The following is a 17145-nucleotide window of genomic DNA, read 5'->3' as shown; positions in this document are numbered from 1 at the left end:
GTATTTCCAGGGGAGCCCAAAATATCCCAGTTTTATTTGTTCCTGACCTTAAAAAGCAGACAGTCACTAATCTATATAGTACAACTTGAGGAATTCTGGGAAAATATTCTGATCTCAGTAACCCTCATTTCTTCCTTTTCCAATGCTCTATTCCCACGATTTTAACTTTTTTTTCAACTTTAGGAGAACCTTCTTGCTATTTTCACAGAGGAATTCAACAGTATTTCACTGAAGTGTCAATATTTAGCATTTCCCTTCTCCAGAATGTTTATATTCTAAAAAGGAACCACCCGCAGAAGGCAATGTTAAATATAAGAACAAATCTATCATTGTGGCACTTGACCCATCATATGGCCTTAAAAGTTAAAGGCAGTGAAAACTGAAATAGAGATTAGATTAACTTTTAGTCCAAAGTTTGTTTTTCTCTTTCTAGCGGAATGGGTAGATGTTAAGAACAGTGTGCCAACAAGCGATAAAGAGTATTCTCCAGAGGAAATTGCAGCAGCAATTAAAATTCAAGCCATGTGGAGAGGAACATATGTCAGATTGCTTATGAAAGCAAGAACACCAGGTATATTCTTTCAATCATTTATAAAATGAACTTGCATATATAAGTGAAGTGAAAGTCGTTCAATCATGTCTGACTCTTCGCAACCCCATGGACTGTAGGCTGCCAGGCTCCTCTGGAATGGTAGTCATTAATACTGGAATGGTAGTCTTAATACTGGAATGGGTAGCCATTCCCTTCTCCAGGAGATCTTCCCAACCCATGGATTGAACCCAGATCTCCTGCATTGCAGGAGGATTCCTTACCATATGAGCCACCAGGGAAGCCCCTGCATAAATAAAGATGAATATTTGTTTACATGCTAACAAAAAGTATTTTAGGTTCATTCAACTCTATGGCTCAGCTAATTGCTTGTAATTCTATAAATATTGAAATTCCTTGAGTTCAGGGTGCAGGTAGCTATGCTCAAGCTCTTGTTCCTGCAATTTAGTGCAGAGTGGCTTTAGTCTGTGTCTGACAGAGTGAGCACACAGCAAATACTGGCTGAATGAATGATGATCTGTATTTTCCCAGTCTTTTGTGAATTCTTTAAAAACAGGAAACTGCCTTTTCCCCATTCATCCCCAGTGCCTAGCGGAATGCATAGCAGTTTCAGCTAAGTCATAGATAATTTTACATTTCTAGGCCATTTTTCAAAGTGAATGCATGAACGAATTAAATGAAGACATTTCACGTATGTCTATGGCATCATACACTTAGAAAGCGTAAAATGCATTCAAAGTGTATTATTATATTTATCAAATCAAATATATTTTTGTATATGAAACTATTTTGTGAAAAGATCTGTTTTATCAGTTCAAAATAAAACACTGCAAAGGCAAAAAATGATATTCAATTATTTTCATTCTGCAAATTTTGTTGACATTTTTATGTAAAAAGCCTTGCCTCCCATAGAATTCTTTGAGTATTTTGAAACATTTTGTTGTAAAAGTATCTCTGAAATATTTAATGAGAAATATCAAAATGTTCATCAAAGCAGTAAAATCTATAGATCCATAAATGTTAAACAAATAAACTGCATTGCATAGTTTTGTGATAGAAAAATATCCCTGTTGTTTGTCCATATATACTGTAAAAAGTATAATCATATAATATATTTTTTTCTCTTTATAAAGACAAAAATGAGCAGCTTTTTAATAGTATTTGTGTTCTCAATCAACATATAATTATTGAATAATTCTTGTGTGTGCAGAACTATTCTATGTTCTGGCCTTACAGAAATTACTAAAACTTCCAAGGTTTCTGCTCTGGTGAATCTTGTGTTATAGTGGTCCCAGGCATGCAATGGAAAGTAAATATATTAAGATAATGACTTCAGATACCAGTAAGTTCTATGAAGAAATTAAGATAATTAGAAAAAAAAAAGTCAGTTTCTGACATGTTAAATTTGAGACGCTTATGATGGATTCACATTTTTTTGTCAGATCATCTCCTCTTAAGCCTTTTGTGGATTATGCTTTAGGTTAAGCTTCAGTGAGATCCCATTAGCCACTGTTCTTTAGGAAAAAAATGGATGGATTATAGTTTCTGATACAAGAGTGTTCATAAGGACTTTTTTGCTGTGATAAGTGATCTTTTGTTGTAAACTCTTTGATGAGTATATTCAGTTAGATCAAAGAGATTTTATGATTTTTTAACTAGATATGAAGGGAAACAGCATAAAATGATGATCAGAACTCTTAGCTAGAGGATCATAGCTTTGTATTTTAAACATGGTTTTATTGCTAGTAAAGCTTCTGACTCTGGATATCACCTTACTTGTGAGTTTCAAGTGCTTCACCTGTAAAAGGAGGGCTTAGAACAAGATGATTTTTCAGGCACCTTACAGTTTCTGTATTGTTATTTTTAGATACGAAGGAAAATGCCAGTGTTGCAGATACTCTTCAGAGAGTTTGGGCTGTGTTGGAACAGAATATAGAACAGTATGCAATTTCTCTCTTAAGGTAAAGCAGTATAATGATTTTTTTTTAATTGCAGTATCTTGGTATCCTCCAAGTTCCAGTTCAAATGACACCATCTTCGTAGGATTTTTCCCTAATCACTGCAACTAGAAACATCCCATGGCTTCTGAACTTCCCCACTTAATACGTGTTTGTTCTCACTGCACTTATCTAATATTCTAAGCAGGAAAGCTCTGAAAGCAAAGCAAAGTTTCTTGAAGTCTTTTGGTGCTCAGGAGACAAAAGTTAAAAGTTTAGGACCTGCTAGGGGAGACTATTTTTGTTTTTGATGTCCAATTGCTAATCTACGTCCTACTCTTTGGCAATCCCACGGACTGTAGCGCACCAAGCTTCAACAGTGAAAGTCATCACTTGAAATCCCTGGTGAACAGCGCTCTAGACACAGGGACCAGTGAGGTAAAGTGGGCCTTAGGAAAACTGCATTTTAACCACAAATCTTCTTGGAATGAATCTGATGCAAGGAAAGACTGAAGGCAGGAGGAGAAGGGGAGACAGAGGATAGGATGGTTGGATGGCATCACTGACTCAAAGAACATGAGTTTGAACAAAGTCTGGGAGATAGTGAAAGGACGGGGAAGGTTGGCACGCTGCAGTCCATGGGGTTGTAAAGAGTCAGACACGATTTAATGACTGAACAACAATAAATATATAAAAGGAGCAGACCATTTTGATGTAGGAGCTAGCAGACCAAATCTCTAACAGCGACTATAACGGAAAAGCTCAAAAAAATAAAGAATAAAGAGAAAATAGATGAAAAGTTTAGATTAATAAAGCACAGTTAAACAGAGGTGACATAAATATAATTTCTAACAACTGAAATTTAAAATGTTTTAGTTCAACAGCATATCAGGTAGAATAGAGGAAGAGATTAGTGAACTGGGAGATAGGTCAATAGAAAAATAGTGGAAAATAAGGAAAGAACTAAGGAAAATGTGGGGCATGCTTAGAAAGTCCAGGATTTATATCATTATAGTACCAGAATATAAAAATATAATAGCTGATAAATTTCTAAAACTGATAAAATACATCAACTTGTATTTTCAAGAGACTCTGCCTCCTGAGTCTGTGCAGAAAGGACACAAAGGAAACCATAGCTAGACTCATCATAGTCAAACTGCTAAAAACCAAAGGCCAGAAGAAAAATCTTCAAAGTTACCAGAAAAATAAGACATATTATTTTCAAAGGACAATTAGACTAATAGCTACATGTAGGAGTAAAATCTTAACCTTAGCAAAGCAAAATGCAGAAATTGGGTAGATGGAGGTACAGAGTTCTAAGGTTCTGGCATTACTGCAGAAACGGTAAAGTAATAATCTAGATGAAATGCTAATAAGGCAAGAATGCATAATATATCCTCTAGCAATGTGCTAAATGGATCAACTAGTCAATTTAAGAAACAAGATTAATATTACACATTTTCTAGAGAACAGAAAAGAAGAGGAAACATTTACCAATTCAAAACCTTGATTTTAGAATCTCAGCAAACATAGTAAAAAAAAAACAAAAAACTGAAATTGCAAACCAGTCACCCTCTTAAAATTAGATGAAAAAATGTAGCAAATCAAAATTGGAATTCTATAAAAAAATAATATCTTTTAATTAAGTGGGTTTCCCACTCTGAGACTTGCAAGAGTAGTTTAACATTAGAAAATGCATTAATTCGGCACATTAACAGGGAAAAGGAACAAATCATTTGGTCCTTCGGATAGGTTCAGAAAAGAACATTTGAAAAAAAGCAACACAAATTCAAAATTTAAACATTTTTAGCTAACTAAATTTAGAGAAGATTTTCCTTAATATGCTATGGTACCTAGTATATTTTTTAAATTACTGTAAATATAATTAGTGGTGAAAATTTGAAAGCTTTTCCTTGAGTTGGGGATTGAGACAAAGATGCCTGCCCAAACACTTTTATTCAAGGTAATCCTGAAATTCCAAAAATAGCAGAAAGGTAATAAAGCAATAAAAGTGTCAGCAGAATTTGAAGGGAAGAAATAAAACCACCATTTACAGGCAATATGGTTCTGTATATAGAAACTACAAAAAAATGCCACATGAACCAGAAGGTATAACCAACCTGGTCTTTGTTCTTGTAATTATTTTTAAAAGTTTTTTTATGCCCTACTTCCCTGATGGCTCAGAGGGTAAAGAATCTGCCTGCGATGCAGGAGACACAGGGGCGGTGAGTTCAATCTCTTGGTCAGGAAGATCAGGAAGATCCCCTGGAGGAGGGCATGGCAACCCACTCCAGTATTCTTGCCTGGAAAACCCCATAGACAGAGGAGCCTGGCAAGCTACCGTCCAAAGGGTCGCAAAGAGTGGACACAACCAAGGACGCGGGTGTGCAAATATAAACATATCATTTTCCTTCCACTACCAAAGACCAGTGATCAGAAAGAGCAGGTGAACCCTGTCCTCCCTGAGGATCTCTCTGGCTTTGCTTCCCACTGAAGTACAGTCAAGTCATCCACCATCTGGAAGTCAAACACAACTCTAGCTCTGTCTAGACCTCTACAGAGAACCACTGTCTATAACCATTAGAGCTTCTGTCCCAGCTAACATCCAACATTTTACAAAAATCCTAAGACTCCTAATGCTACTGAGTCTGGTTCTGGTTCTTGGCTGGTGGGAGCTACAGGACCCAGGAACTCTCCGATCATTTCCATTGTGTTCTGGAATATACAATATCCTTCCAGCAGGGCAATCATGGAGAAACCTAATTGCACTAGAAATCATGTACAAGGAAAACTCTGGCACCCTCCCCTTGTTCATGGCCTTTGCTTTTAGGGTTTATTTTTAAATTTTTTTTTTCAAATCAATTCCTCACTGTAAGCTACACTCTATTATTTATTCTCTACATCAAATCCCCAGACTTTCAGTGGCTTCTATTCAGTTTTATTGCTAATTTTCCTGCTTCTAATTTTCTCACCCTTATAGCTTGATCTTTGGTGCTGGTTTCCCATCTGTAAATTTCAATTACTCCCAGAGTCATGAATTCGGTTCTCCTTCAACTAAGAACTTCAGATAACTTTGGGCACTTTTGAGAGACATCATGGTTGACCTGAAAATGGTCACCTCTGCCTTTGAGCCACATACAACGAGCCTTCATTTGATGAAGTACTCAATCCATCCAGCAGTGGACTGCAATATTTTATACTGTCTTGGTTTTTTTTTTTTTTGGTTCTTTTTTTTTATAAATAAAATTTGTTTCAAAAATTGCTTTTGCCATTGGTATTTAAACTATTCTTACCTTTCCAGACTTATGTTTAAAAGCAAGTGCAAATCTATGGAATCTTATCCATGCTATCAAGATGAAGAAACTAAGATTGCTTTTGCTGACTATACTGTGACTTACACAGACCAGCCACCAAATACTTGGTTTATAGTTTTCAGGTGAGGCTCTCATATATTGGCAAATTATACCACCCCTAAGTGGTATAAAATATTCATATATAGAGAGTTTTATGTGTGATAGTAGTAAAAGTATGAACATTTAACTTGCTTTCGGAACTTAGTTAAAATTCCTTCCATATCTGATGTGAATAAATGAGCTATTATAGAAATTTTATCCATGTTTCATTAAACAAAATATGAAGAATATGAAGTTAACTATTAGATCTTTTGATGAATGTGGCTACTCCTATGGTTCAGCAGGTAAAGAATACACCTGCAATGCAGGAGATACAGGAAATGCAGGTTCAATACCTGGGCCTGGAAGATCCCCTGGAGGAGGAAATAGCAACCCACTCGAGTAGTCTTGCCTGAAAAATCCCATGAATAGAGGAGCCTGGAGGGCTACAGTTCATGAGGTCTCAAGAGTTGGACACGACTGAGTGACTAACCATGCACACATAATAGAATAAACTGATATGCTTTTAGTAAAGAAATAAATCATTTCACTTCCAAGCAATAGCATGTTAGTCACACATTATTTATAAATAGTATTTCTTAAAAGGTTAGCATTTGCATGAAAACATAATGTATTAATTAGAATTCTAAAGGAAAACAATATGTGTACCTTTAAGTTATTTGCAACTTTTAGACTTATTTTTTTATTTCTTGGCTTCAAACCTAATTTCAAACTTTCTTTATGATTCATGCCAAGGGAAACTTCACTCTTTTGTAATTACAGAGAAACATTTTTGGTTCCTCAAGATATGATTTTGGTTCCCAAAGTATATACTACACTTCCAGTCTGTATGCTCCACATTGTTAACAACGACACAATGGAACAAGTGCCAAAAGTGTTCCAAAAAGTGGTGCCTTATCTTTATACCAAGAATAAGGTAGGTTTAAATTGATTCTCCTCATTTGATAAAATAGCAATGAGAAGACAGCAATCTGAGAGTTTCCAGCAAAAGGTAGAACAGATGTGTTTTCAGCCCATAATTAGGCCCTGGTCTTTCTTCAGAGAAGTCTCGTGTATCTGACAGCAATAGATACTTAATGTGAGTGCCAGAACATTCGCCTTTTAGTCCCCTTCTTATCTTTTCACCAAAGAAAATATGACAAAAGGAAAATGTTAGAAATCCCCATTATTAAAATTATAAAATCATACAAATCCTTAAAATGAAAATGGAGGTAAAGAGCACATTTAATCTTATCCCTAAACCAAATCATCATTAGGTTGTCTCTGTTTCTCGCAGGGTTTTTTATTTGATTCCTAAATATGTTTGAAGATTGTGTTTATACAGCCACTCACCAGATTTGGCCTAGATTTCCTTTTGAATATAAAAATTTCTTACATTTGTAATTGGAAACCAAAGGTCTCAAAGATCCATAAGAAAAAGATGATTTCATTCAAAGGGATATTCTACTAAGTTCACAGATGTCATTAAATTCTAGAGATGAGCTCTTTACTTCACCAGATAAGTATACTAATACTGATCATGTTAGTCATTGATACCTACTCTTGGTAGAGATCTTTAGTTGGGTATTTCATTGGAACCACACAAGACTCTGATTCTTATTCACATGTAGCATACTTTGGGTTTGGTTTACCTTTTGCTTTGTAGCTCCACTGTAAACCTCCCTTCCTTGAGTAAACTTAATATGGGGTTTAGCTTTAAATGATGCCATTGAGTCACTATTCAGGACAACACTCTATCTCCATTTAAATATTATTTCTAAATTGTAAATTTGGGATTGCAACAAACATAGCCATTCCCTCTCTCAAATATTTCCTATCTTCTACCCTCTCATCTTGTGTTTGTTTTTTAGAACAAAATAGAGAGAATGTGGAGGAAAGTATAGAACTGTATGAATAGCAGAATAGCTTCTGTTGTCCTTTTTGTGGTATGGTTTTCCTTTCATCACGATTCTTGGTCTTCAAATGTTTCTCCAGGTTACTAAGCTCTTCTACAATGTAGTTCGCTTGAACAGAACAGCCTTGAAAAAGACTTCCAACCCACCTAAAGTATAATCATTGCCCCATTGTTTTTAGTCTATGATTGCAATAGCATTTTGGCACCTGCAAAGGCATTTGACACATATGTAGCCTATTTTAGGTCAACTTTTTCTAATATATATCCATAGAACTAGGGTCTAAGTTTAAAAAAAAAAAAATTCTGGTTACACAGTCAATCCTTCAGAATAATTAGACATGTTTTTTGGTAATTTTTCAAAGACCATAAACTGTGATTTGAAATACTTAATCCGTGTGGTTTCTCAGTACTAGATACTCTGCTATGTTACACTTTTATTCCAGAGTCTTGAGATCCTTTAAAGTTACCAGGTTCTCTCTTAAAATCCTATCACTAGTTTAGCTTCAGATTATCACTTATCAATATATCTATCCTACCATTTTATAAATCTTTTATTCTCTCTCAAAAAATTATCTGAGTCTAGACAAACATGAAATGAGTCATGTAATTTTGTTTGACTTCTTTAATACATTAGTTCCACAAGCTCAAATAATAAAAGCAGTAAAAAAAACTTTGCAGGTAAAAATATTTTAGCATACATGATTTATCTCCCTTTTCTACTTGCCCCAAACATAATATTGAAAGTCTTTATGGGTGTTGCAATTTGGAGCTCATTACAGGTATTGGGATTTTAGTTACTATCCCAAGACATTTATTGGAATGTTATGAATTCATTCTGTCTTGTGTATGTCTAATTTTTGTTTCTGGAAATCTAAACACATCAGCTTCCCTCATAGCTCAGTCAGTAAAGAATCTGCCTGCAGTGCAGGAGACCCGGGTTTGATTCCTGTGTCGGGAAGATCCCCTGGAGAAGGAAATGACAACCAACTCCGGTATTCTTGCCTGGAGAGTTCCATGGACAGAGGAATCTGGTGCACTACAGTCCATGGGGTTGCAAAGAGTCAGATACAGCTAAACCACCATAAACACATCAGAGAGTTTTCTCTGCATCAGAGAGCAACTGGAATACAAAGCCTGTATTTTCCTGCCTTGATAGAAATGTCTGGAATTATAAACTCAGAACTGCTTTGAACTTCTGTGTGTTGTCACTTTCCCAGGTTCCTTAATTACTTCTTTTCTCCAATTTAAAGAGCTCACCTCCAGGCTCACAAGTGGGTTCCATGGAACCAGTCCTCTGCTAATTCAATAGCTTTACTTGCCATTTGTCATACCAAGGGAACTATATTTCCATAAACTCTTCTGCTTTTTTCATCTTATATTTAGAAAGGTGATTCTGAAAAGACAAGAAAATCAAGTAGGAAGCTATTGGGCTAATCCAGGAGGCAATGATTACAAAATAATAATAATAACTTGTCTTAGGTAGCATTAGAAGAATTAGAAGGAAATGTAGTAATCATCTACCACAGTTAAGCATTTTTTAATGGTTAGGGAAACATACAAACAGAAATATTAGAGTATTCCATTTTCTCCAAAAACATGTAAGTTAGAAGTTTTTAAGAGGGATTTCAAAACATACTACTAAGTGATTTGTCACTTATCAAGAGATTGGAAGATTTTTATGTATATTAAGATAAAGCATTTTAGTACTGTGAAAACATATACTGGAAGGGGCCTCCCAGGTGGTGCTAATAGTAAAGAACCTGCCTGCCAATTCAGGAGATATAAGAGACATGGGTTCAGTACCCGGGTCAGGAAGATCCCCTGGAGGAGGGTATGGCAATCCAACTCCAGTATTCTTGCCTGGAGAATCCATTAGACAGAGGAGCCTGGCGGGCTACAGTCCATAGGATCTCACAAACTCGGACACAGCTGAGGTGACTTCAGTTCAGTTCAGTTTAGTTCAGTCGCTCAGTCGTGTCCGACACTTTGCAACCCCATGAATCGCAACATGCCAGACCTCCCTGTCCGTCACCAACTCCCGGAGTTTACTCAAACTCATGCCTATCGAGTCGGTGATGCCATCCAGCCATCTCATCCTCTGTCGTCCCCTTCTCCTCCTGCCCCCAGTCCCTCCCAGCATCAGGGTCTTTTCCAATGAGTCAGCTCTTCACATGAGGTGGCCAAAGTATTGGAGTTTCAGCTTCAGCATCAGTCCTTCCAATGAACACCCAGGACTGATCTCCTTTAGGATGGACTGGTTGGATCTCCTTGCAGTCCAAGGGACTCTCAAGAGTCTTCTCCAACAACATAGTTCAAAAGCATCAATTTTTCTGCACTCAGCTTTCCTCACAGTCCAACTCTCACATCCATACATGACCACTGGAAAAACCATAGCCTTGACCAGATGGACCTTTGTTGGCAAAGTAATGTCTCTGCTTCTTAATATGCTATCTAGGTTGGTCATAACTTTCCTTCCAAGGAGTAGGCATCTTTTAATTTCATGGCTGCAATCACCATCTGCAGTGATTTTGGAGCCCCAAAAAATAAAGTCTGACACTGTTTCCACTGTCTCCCCATCTATTTCCCATGAAGTGATGGGACCAGACGCCATGATTTTAGTTTTCTGAATGTTGAGCTTTAAGCCAACTTTTTCCCTCTCCTCTTTCACTTTCATCAAGAGGCTTTTTGGCTCATCTTCACTTTCTGCCATAAGGGTGACTTAGCACCACCCATATATTGGAAGGCAGCTATGCTCACCACTATACTACCGACCCTAGTGAAACCATACATTGTATCTTTGAAAACTAGTCATAAAATATTACTTACTTCAGTGTAATTCTTCTTTGTTGTAGAAAGGCTATACATTTGTGGCTGAAGCATATACTGGTGACATGTATGTGTCATCCTCACGATGGAAACTGCGCCTCATTGGTTCTTATCATCCACTCCCGTGCCTGTCTCGAGACCCTCCATGTAATACCTTTGCCATAAAGGAAATCAGAGATTATTACATTCCCAATGATAAGAAAATTATATTCAGGTATGTAACAGAAAGGAGATGCATTCCTTTAAAATATTAATGTCTTGTGTTAAATAGTTGACTTTATATTTAAATATTTTATTTAAATATTGATATTATCAAAAATAATAATTTTTTTGGTAAAATCCTAATTTTGAACTTCAACTTTATACTCCTTTGAAAATGCAGAGCAATATGATTGTATAAATGTTATGTAAGATACAGCCTATGTTGCACATGTGGTTTCTTAGTCCTCATCCTATTTTTGTTGTTGTTCAGTCACTCAGTTGTGTCCAACTCTTCATGACCCCATGGACTGCAGCATGCCAGGCTTCCCTGTCCATTACCAACTCCCAGAGCTTGCTCAAACTCATGTCCATTGAGTTTGAGCTCAAGTCCATCACCATCCATGTCGGTGATGCCATACAACCATCTCTTCCTCTGTCATCCCCTTCTCCTCCCTGCCTTCAGTCTTTCCCAGCATCAGGGTCTTTTCTAATGAGTCAGCTCTTTGCATCAGGTGGCCAAATTTTTGAAGCTTCAGCTTCAGCATCAGTCCTTACAATGAATATTTAGGATTGAAGGATTGATTTCCTTTAGGATTAACTTGTTTGATCTCTTTGCAGTCCAAGGGATTCTCAAGAGTCTTCTCCAACACCACATCAAAAGCATCAATTTTTTGATGCTCAGACTTCTTCCTGGTCCAACTTTCACATCCATACATGACCACTGGAAAAACCATAGCTTTGACTATACAGACCTATATGGAAAAGTAGTGTCTGTGCTTTTTAATATACTGTCTAGGTTTGTCATAGCTTTTCTTTCAAGGAGCAAGCATCTTTTAATTTCATGGCTGCAATCACCATCTACAGTGATTTTGGAGCCCCCCAAAAATAAAATCAGCCACTTTTCCCACTGTTTCCCCATCTATTTGCCATGAAGTGATGGGACCGGATGCCATGGTCTTAGTTTTCTCAATGTTGAGCTTTAAGCCAACTTTTTCACTCTCCTCTTTCACTTTCTCTTGTGTAGATTTCTTCTTATCTGCCAACTCACCCTTCTTTTCTTACTTGTCTATGTTTTCTCACATCTCCCTTAGAACACATTGATAAGTAGTCCTCATCATGGACTCCACTCTCTCATGTATCAGAGCTTTTGGTTTTAATTCCCACACACCTCTCATCTTTGTGCCCTCCTCTTTATTCTAAGTGTCCTCCGCTACTTCATAGTCTCATTATATTTTATCTACAGAAACACTGTGTTTCTGGAATATATTTCTCCATCATATTCACTCTTTTTCTTTATATTCTCTATTTCTCTCTCTCTTTCTCTATCACCTTATTCATTACATGTGTGTTAGTCTCTCAGTTGTGCCCAACTCCATGTGACCATCATGGACTGTAGCCCTCCAGACTCCTTTGTCCATGGAATTCTCCAGGCAAGAATACTGGGGTGTGTAGCCATGCCCTTCTCCAGGATATATTCCTGACTCAAGGATCAAAGTGGGGTCTCCCACATTGCAGGCAGGTTCTTTACCATCTGAGCCACCAGGGAAGCCCCTATTCATTACATATCCATCCTTTACTACTGGAATAGTTACCTTTCTAACACACATGATTAAATACTTGATTCTCTTTCATTGAAATTTGGGAGATTGAAGCGTCAGCTGAACTGATTCCTGCTGATGGCTGTGAGGGAGAAAATACCCCATGCTCTCTCTATCTTCTAGAGGTTGCTGGTCACTGGCATTCTTTGGCTTGTAGGTTTATAACCCTGGTCTTTGTATTCCTCTTCATGCACCATTCTCCCTGTGTCTCTCTCTTTCCAGATTTCTCCTATTCATAAGGTCCCCATTTGAACTTGGTGATTTCTGAAAGATAATATCTCCAAGAATGGGGGCATGGTGAGGTGCTAGCAGTTAGGACTCCAGCAGGTTTTTGAGAGGAAACAATTTAACCTATAACCAACAGTGACAGTGAATCTTGAGGGAAAATAAATGATTTTAAGATATTGAGGAAGTGAAATGGACAATGTTGGCTGATTATGGTTTGACTTGGGAAACTGTTGGAGAGTAAGTGTTGTTTATTTAAATAGAGTTTTCAGGAAGAGGACTCTATTTGCTGATTGGGCAACAGAAAGACAATTAATTCATTTTTACTTGTTAAACTTGGTAGACCAGTGAAATGTCTGAGGGACATTGCATAGGGGCGCTGGACTGGAAACATGGATTTGGAAATGATTATTCTATTTCTGCCCACTGAAGTGACTGGGAAAGTTTGCACAAAAAGAGTTAGATACCGGACAGAATATTAAGATTCTCTGATATTTATGAGAATATCGATGTGAGAGATGTCTAAAAAAATCACCCCTGAAATAGGAGGTACTAAAATTGTTATGCCCATGGGGAACGGTTTTTGAAGAAAGAAGAAATGAGGGTTGATTCAACCCTGTCAAATTCCCCTGAGAGGTCAACGAAGATGAGAACTGAGATTTCACTAGGGTAGTGACAAGCTGCTCGAAACCACGGCAAGAGCAAATTTAGCACCTTGCTGGGGGCAGAGTAGGGTGTTGTGAGTGAGTGGAAGGTGATGAGCTGAGACAAAAGAAGTTGACAACTCTCCTTGGACTGTAAGCTGGGGAGTAAAATAGAGCTGAGGCTGAACAGCAGGGTTGAGTGAAGATATTTTTCAGTTTGGTTTTTGTCTTGTTTTGATCTGTTTTTAAACAGGTGAGACCTGCATGGGTACAGAAGCCAAAATCAAGAAGTAGTAAAGTGGGGAAACTTAAGATACAGAAGAGAGAAGATAGAAAAGCAAATTCGGAGAGAAACTGAAAGTTTATAGAATCCTGTGCATTTGCAAGGGTTCATCTAAAGTAGGAAAGAACCCCAACAAAAAGACTAGAGATCTTAGACGGCATTAAGGGACAGAGTTAGGAAGGAATTAGACTGCATATTTTCATTCTTTTTCCAAGAGGTTCCCAACCGGCTTGGTTAAAGGGTGAGAGCACAGGTGACAAGTACTTCTTTTGATTTCTAGTTTTGGGGCTCAAAGAAAATACTTGACAGTGAAGTTTTGAAAGCTACTGCCAGCCGTGCTGTTTGTCCCACTGGAGAGGAGGGTGTGGTGGAAAGGTGCGATGTGGCAGTAGTTTGCAATCTATCAAATTTTATCAGTGAGTGCATATCATATCTAAATAAAATGTTACATATCTCTGCTTGGGATGTGATAGTAATAAACACCTCCTATGTAATTTCATTTTACCTGAGCATACTGGGATCTTTTGCCAAAGTCTATAATAGCACTAACATTTCCAGGACTTTAACTGACTGTATAAAGTAGGTTTACTTGTAGATTATCATATCAATAAATGATGTGATTTCCTTAGTGGTTTGAAGAAAAGACTGTTGATAAAGATGAATGTTTTTCTTTACAGGTATTCAGTTAAAGTTGCATTGCCACATCCTGTTACAATACACGTCCGCACATCCAAATCAGATGTATTCATCAAACTACAGATCTTAGAAAATGAAGAAGTTATCGTGAGCTCCACCGGGAAGGGTCAAGCTATCATACCGGCAATTAACTTCTTGGGGAATGAGAAAGACTTGAGCTCCCAGTGTAAGTGTGGCTTTTAAAATTGGTTGTACATAGATTCATAAACAGATATTTATGTAACTGATGGTTAAAATGTTTTAAGATAAAATAGCAAATTGGTAAAATTTGATACCATAGTATTTTTAGAAAACTATTGCATTTGTGCATGACATTAGTCCCTGAAGATAGATTTGTTATAATTGTACTTTAAAGACTTTATTACTTGAGCTCTCTCAGATTTTCAAATAAGAAATAGATTTTTATTATTTTGAAATAATCTTTAATTAATTTATTTATTTTAATTGGAGGCTAATTACTTTACAGTATTGTAGTGGTTTTTGCCAAATATCAACATGAATCAGCCACGGGTGCACATGTGTTCCCCATCCTGAACCCCTCTCCCACCTTCCTCCGCATCCCATCCCCCAGGGTCATCCCAGTGCACCAGCCCTGAGCGTCCTGCTTCATGCATCGAACCTGAACCGGCGATCTGCTTCACATATGATAACATACACATCTCAACGCTACCCTCTCAAATCATCCCACCCTCGCCTTTTCCCACAGAGTCCAAAAGACTGTCCTTTACATCTGTGTCTCTTTTTTTACTCTTATTCAAAATTTATTATTTTTAGAAAATATTCTACTTATTAAAATTAATAAAAATGTTGAAATTATTACCTGCAATGTAATAGTCACAAGAGCTTTTAATTAATAAAATTATTTCTGAAATAAGGAATAACAGTGATACTGTAAGATATATCCATTTATTTTAATAACTTGGTTATGACTATAAAAGTAGCACATGCCCAATGTAGAAAGCTGAAAAATAGAAAATTATAAACAAGGCAGCAAGAAATCCTTTGTAATCATACAACCCAGAAAAAAGTAATACTGTTAGTATATTAGCTTTTACACCTCTACTGTCCATTTTTACATTCTCATTTTAAACAAAAGTAGAATATTACCAGTTTTGGTAATTGACATTTGTTTTTCTTATTTGTGACATTGGTTGGGGCCTTCAAACCTATGTTAAATAAGAGTGATGATGATATACTTGTTATTCTTAAATAGGAAGGCTTAGAGCATTTACCATTCAGTGTGATGTTTGTTGTTGACTTCTGATAAATACCCTTTATAATATTTAAGAAAGTTTTTTTCTATTGATGGCTAAGGATTTTAATATAAGTTTGGAACTTTATTGGTTACTTCTTTGTTTATAAAAAATCATCAAAGTTTATTGCTTTGAGTCTCATAAATTAATTTTTAATTTGGAATACATTCTTGAAATAAAAGTTATTTATTCATGATGTTTCAATACATTCCTATGTTTTGAATATACTCTTTTATTTGGCTTGTTAGGTCATATTTTCCCTTTAACTTTTAACTATTGTAATATTTTTACAATTTCCAAATAACTGTTTTAACTGGTCTTCTGTTGTTTATATCTACTTAAACTTTTGGAGTTAGTATGATTTATACATTTTCTGTGTTGAGCATTGGATAGATATTTTCACTATGACCTAATTCAAATCAGTTTTGATTAGTATTACATTGAGTTTTATAAAGAACACTTATTCTCTATTTTGGAGGTAAATGATTTGATGTCTAAATACATGTGCACTCACATACATTCTCTCTATGTATATATAATAAAAAGAAAACTTGCTAGTTTCAATATTTAAAATTTCAATTGTCATTTACATTTTATCTTATTGGCTTGTAATTTTTTGAAAAAATATGTTAGCATCCATTTTAATTGTGAAATGTGTACAAATTTATATCTAATATTTTCCAGTTTACATATCTATATGTTACATTGTTAGTTGAAAAAAGTTCTATATTTGCTTTATATTTATTGATATGCTGTATTTTTTAAATGAATATACAGCAGTATTTTTTCAATTTTAATAGATTGTATGATAGTAATGCTGGTTCTTCATTTGTTATCATTTGCCTGTTCATTTTGGTTCACACATTTAGCTTTTCAACCTTTCTCTTATAAATGGGTATTTTTCCCCACTAAATCTAAGATTCTAATCTCTGAAATGGGGTGATGTAATCCACTTATATTTATTTATTTTGATAAGCTTGCCTTTTCTGATTTCCGCCTTCATGCTTTATTTTAAAATTGACTTTACTGTCTAGCTAATCTTTGCATAACTATGTGGTGGCTGGCATTCTCCTGATCTCTTATTATTCCCAATAGTGTTTATGCTGATTATCTCAAGTATATAGGCAAATTACTAAAAAGAATTTACCTGTTACCTATTTTCTAATATTCACACTTTTCTTTTCTTTCTCCTTTTTAAAATAAATGCAACCAAATCAGGACTCTTTTTCTTCTCTCTTATTGACCCTGGAAACTGTTATTGCAGTCCAGGGACATTCCTTTCCAATATGAATGAAAATCTGGAGGAGCAGAGAATTGAGAAGACACTACATTGTAATGACACAATTAGGGCACAAATGTCATGCTTTAGACATAGGAAGGTGGGAAATTCCCTATTATATCAGTAATACAATGAGCTTAGTTAAAACAGCAAATTAATTCAGATCATGTCGCCTTTCCTCCCATCTTTCTCCCTTCATCCCTGAACATCCTCTAGATCATTTTCAGTACTAGTTCGTCTTTCTGCCTTTTCATGCCAATCTGCCTGCACCATTTCTATATATTTATTTGGATAAGCCCAAATAACAAAATATAATATTTATACATATTTCTCTTCAAGTCTGTAA

The 17145-nt window shown here is 36.1% G+C and overlaps 1 protein-coding gene across 1 annotated transcript in view; it reads left to right on the top strand.

The window, feature by feature from the left end:
- ADGB (androglobin) overlaps positions 1-17145 on the top strand; it is a 170472-nt gene that overhangs the window by 104421 nt on the left and 48906 nt on the right. Inside the window, exons 22-27 of the mRNA XM_065927758.1 lie at positions 434-571; positions 2418-2511; positions 5789-5923; positions 6663-6816; positions 10647-10834; positions 14249-14433. Of these exons, the coding sequence (XP_065783830.1) occupies positions 434-571; positions 2418-2511; positions 5789-5923; positions 6663-6816; positions 10647-10834; positions 14249-14433 (894 nt within the window). The remainder of the gene's footprint in view (positions 1-433; positions 572-2417; positions 2512-5788; positions 5924-6662; positions 6817-10646; positions 10835-14248; positions 14434-17145) is intronic.

Source organism: Muntiacus reevesi, chromosome 3 (assembly GCF_963930625.1).
Source record: "Muntiacus reevesi chromosome 3, mMunRee1.1, whole genome shotgun sequence".
In the NCBI taxonomy this organism is placed as follows: Eukaryota; Metazoa; Chordata; class Mammalia; order Artiodactyla; family Cervidae; genus Muntiacus; species Muntiacus reevesi.
Note: the sequence above shows the minus strand (reverse complement) of the source record. Positions and strands in the feature narration are given on the sequence as shown.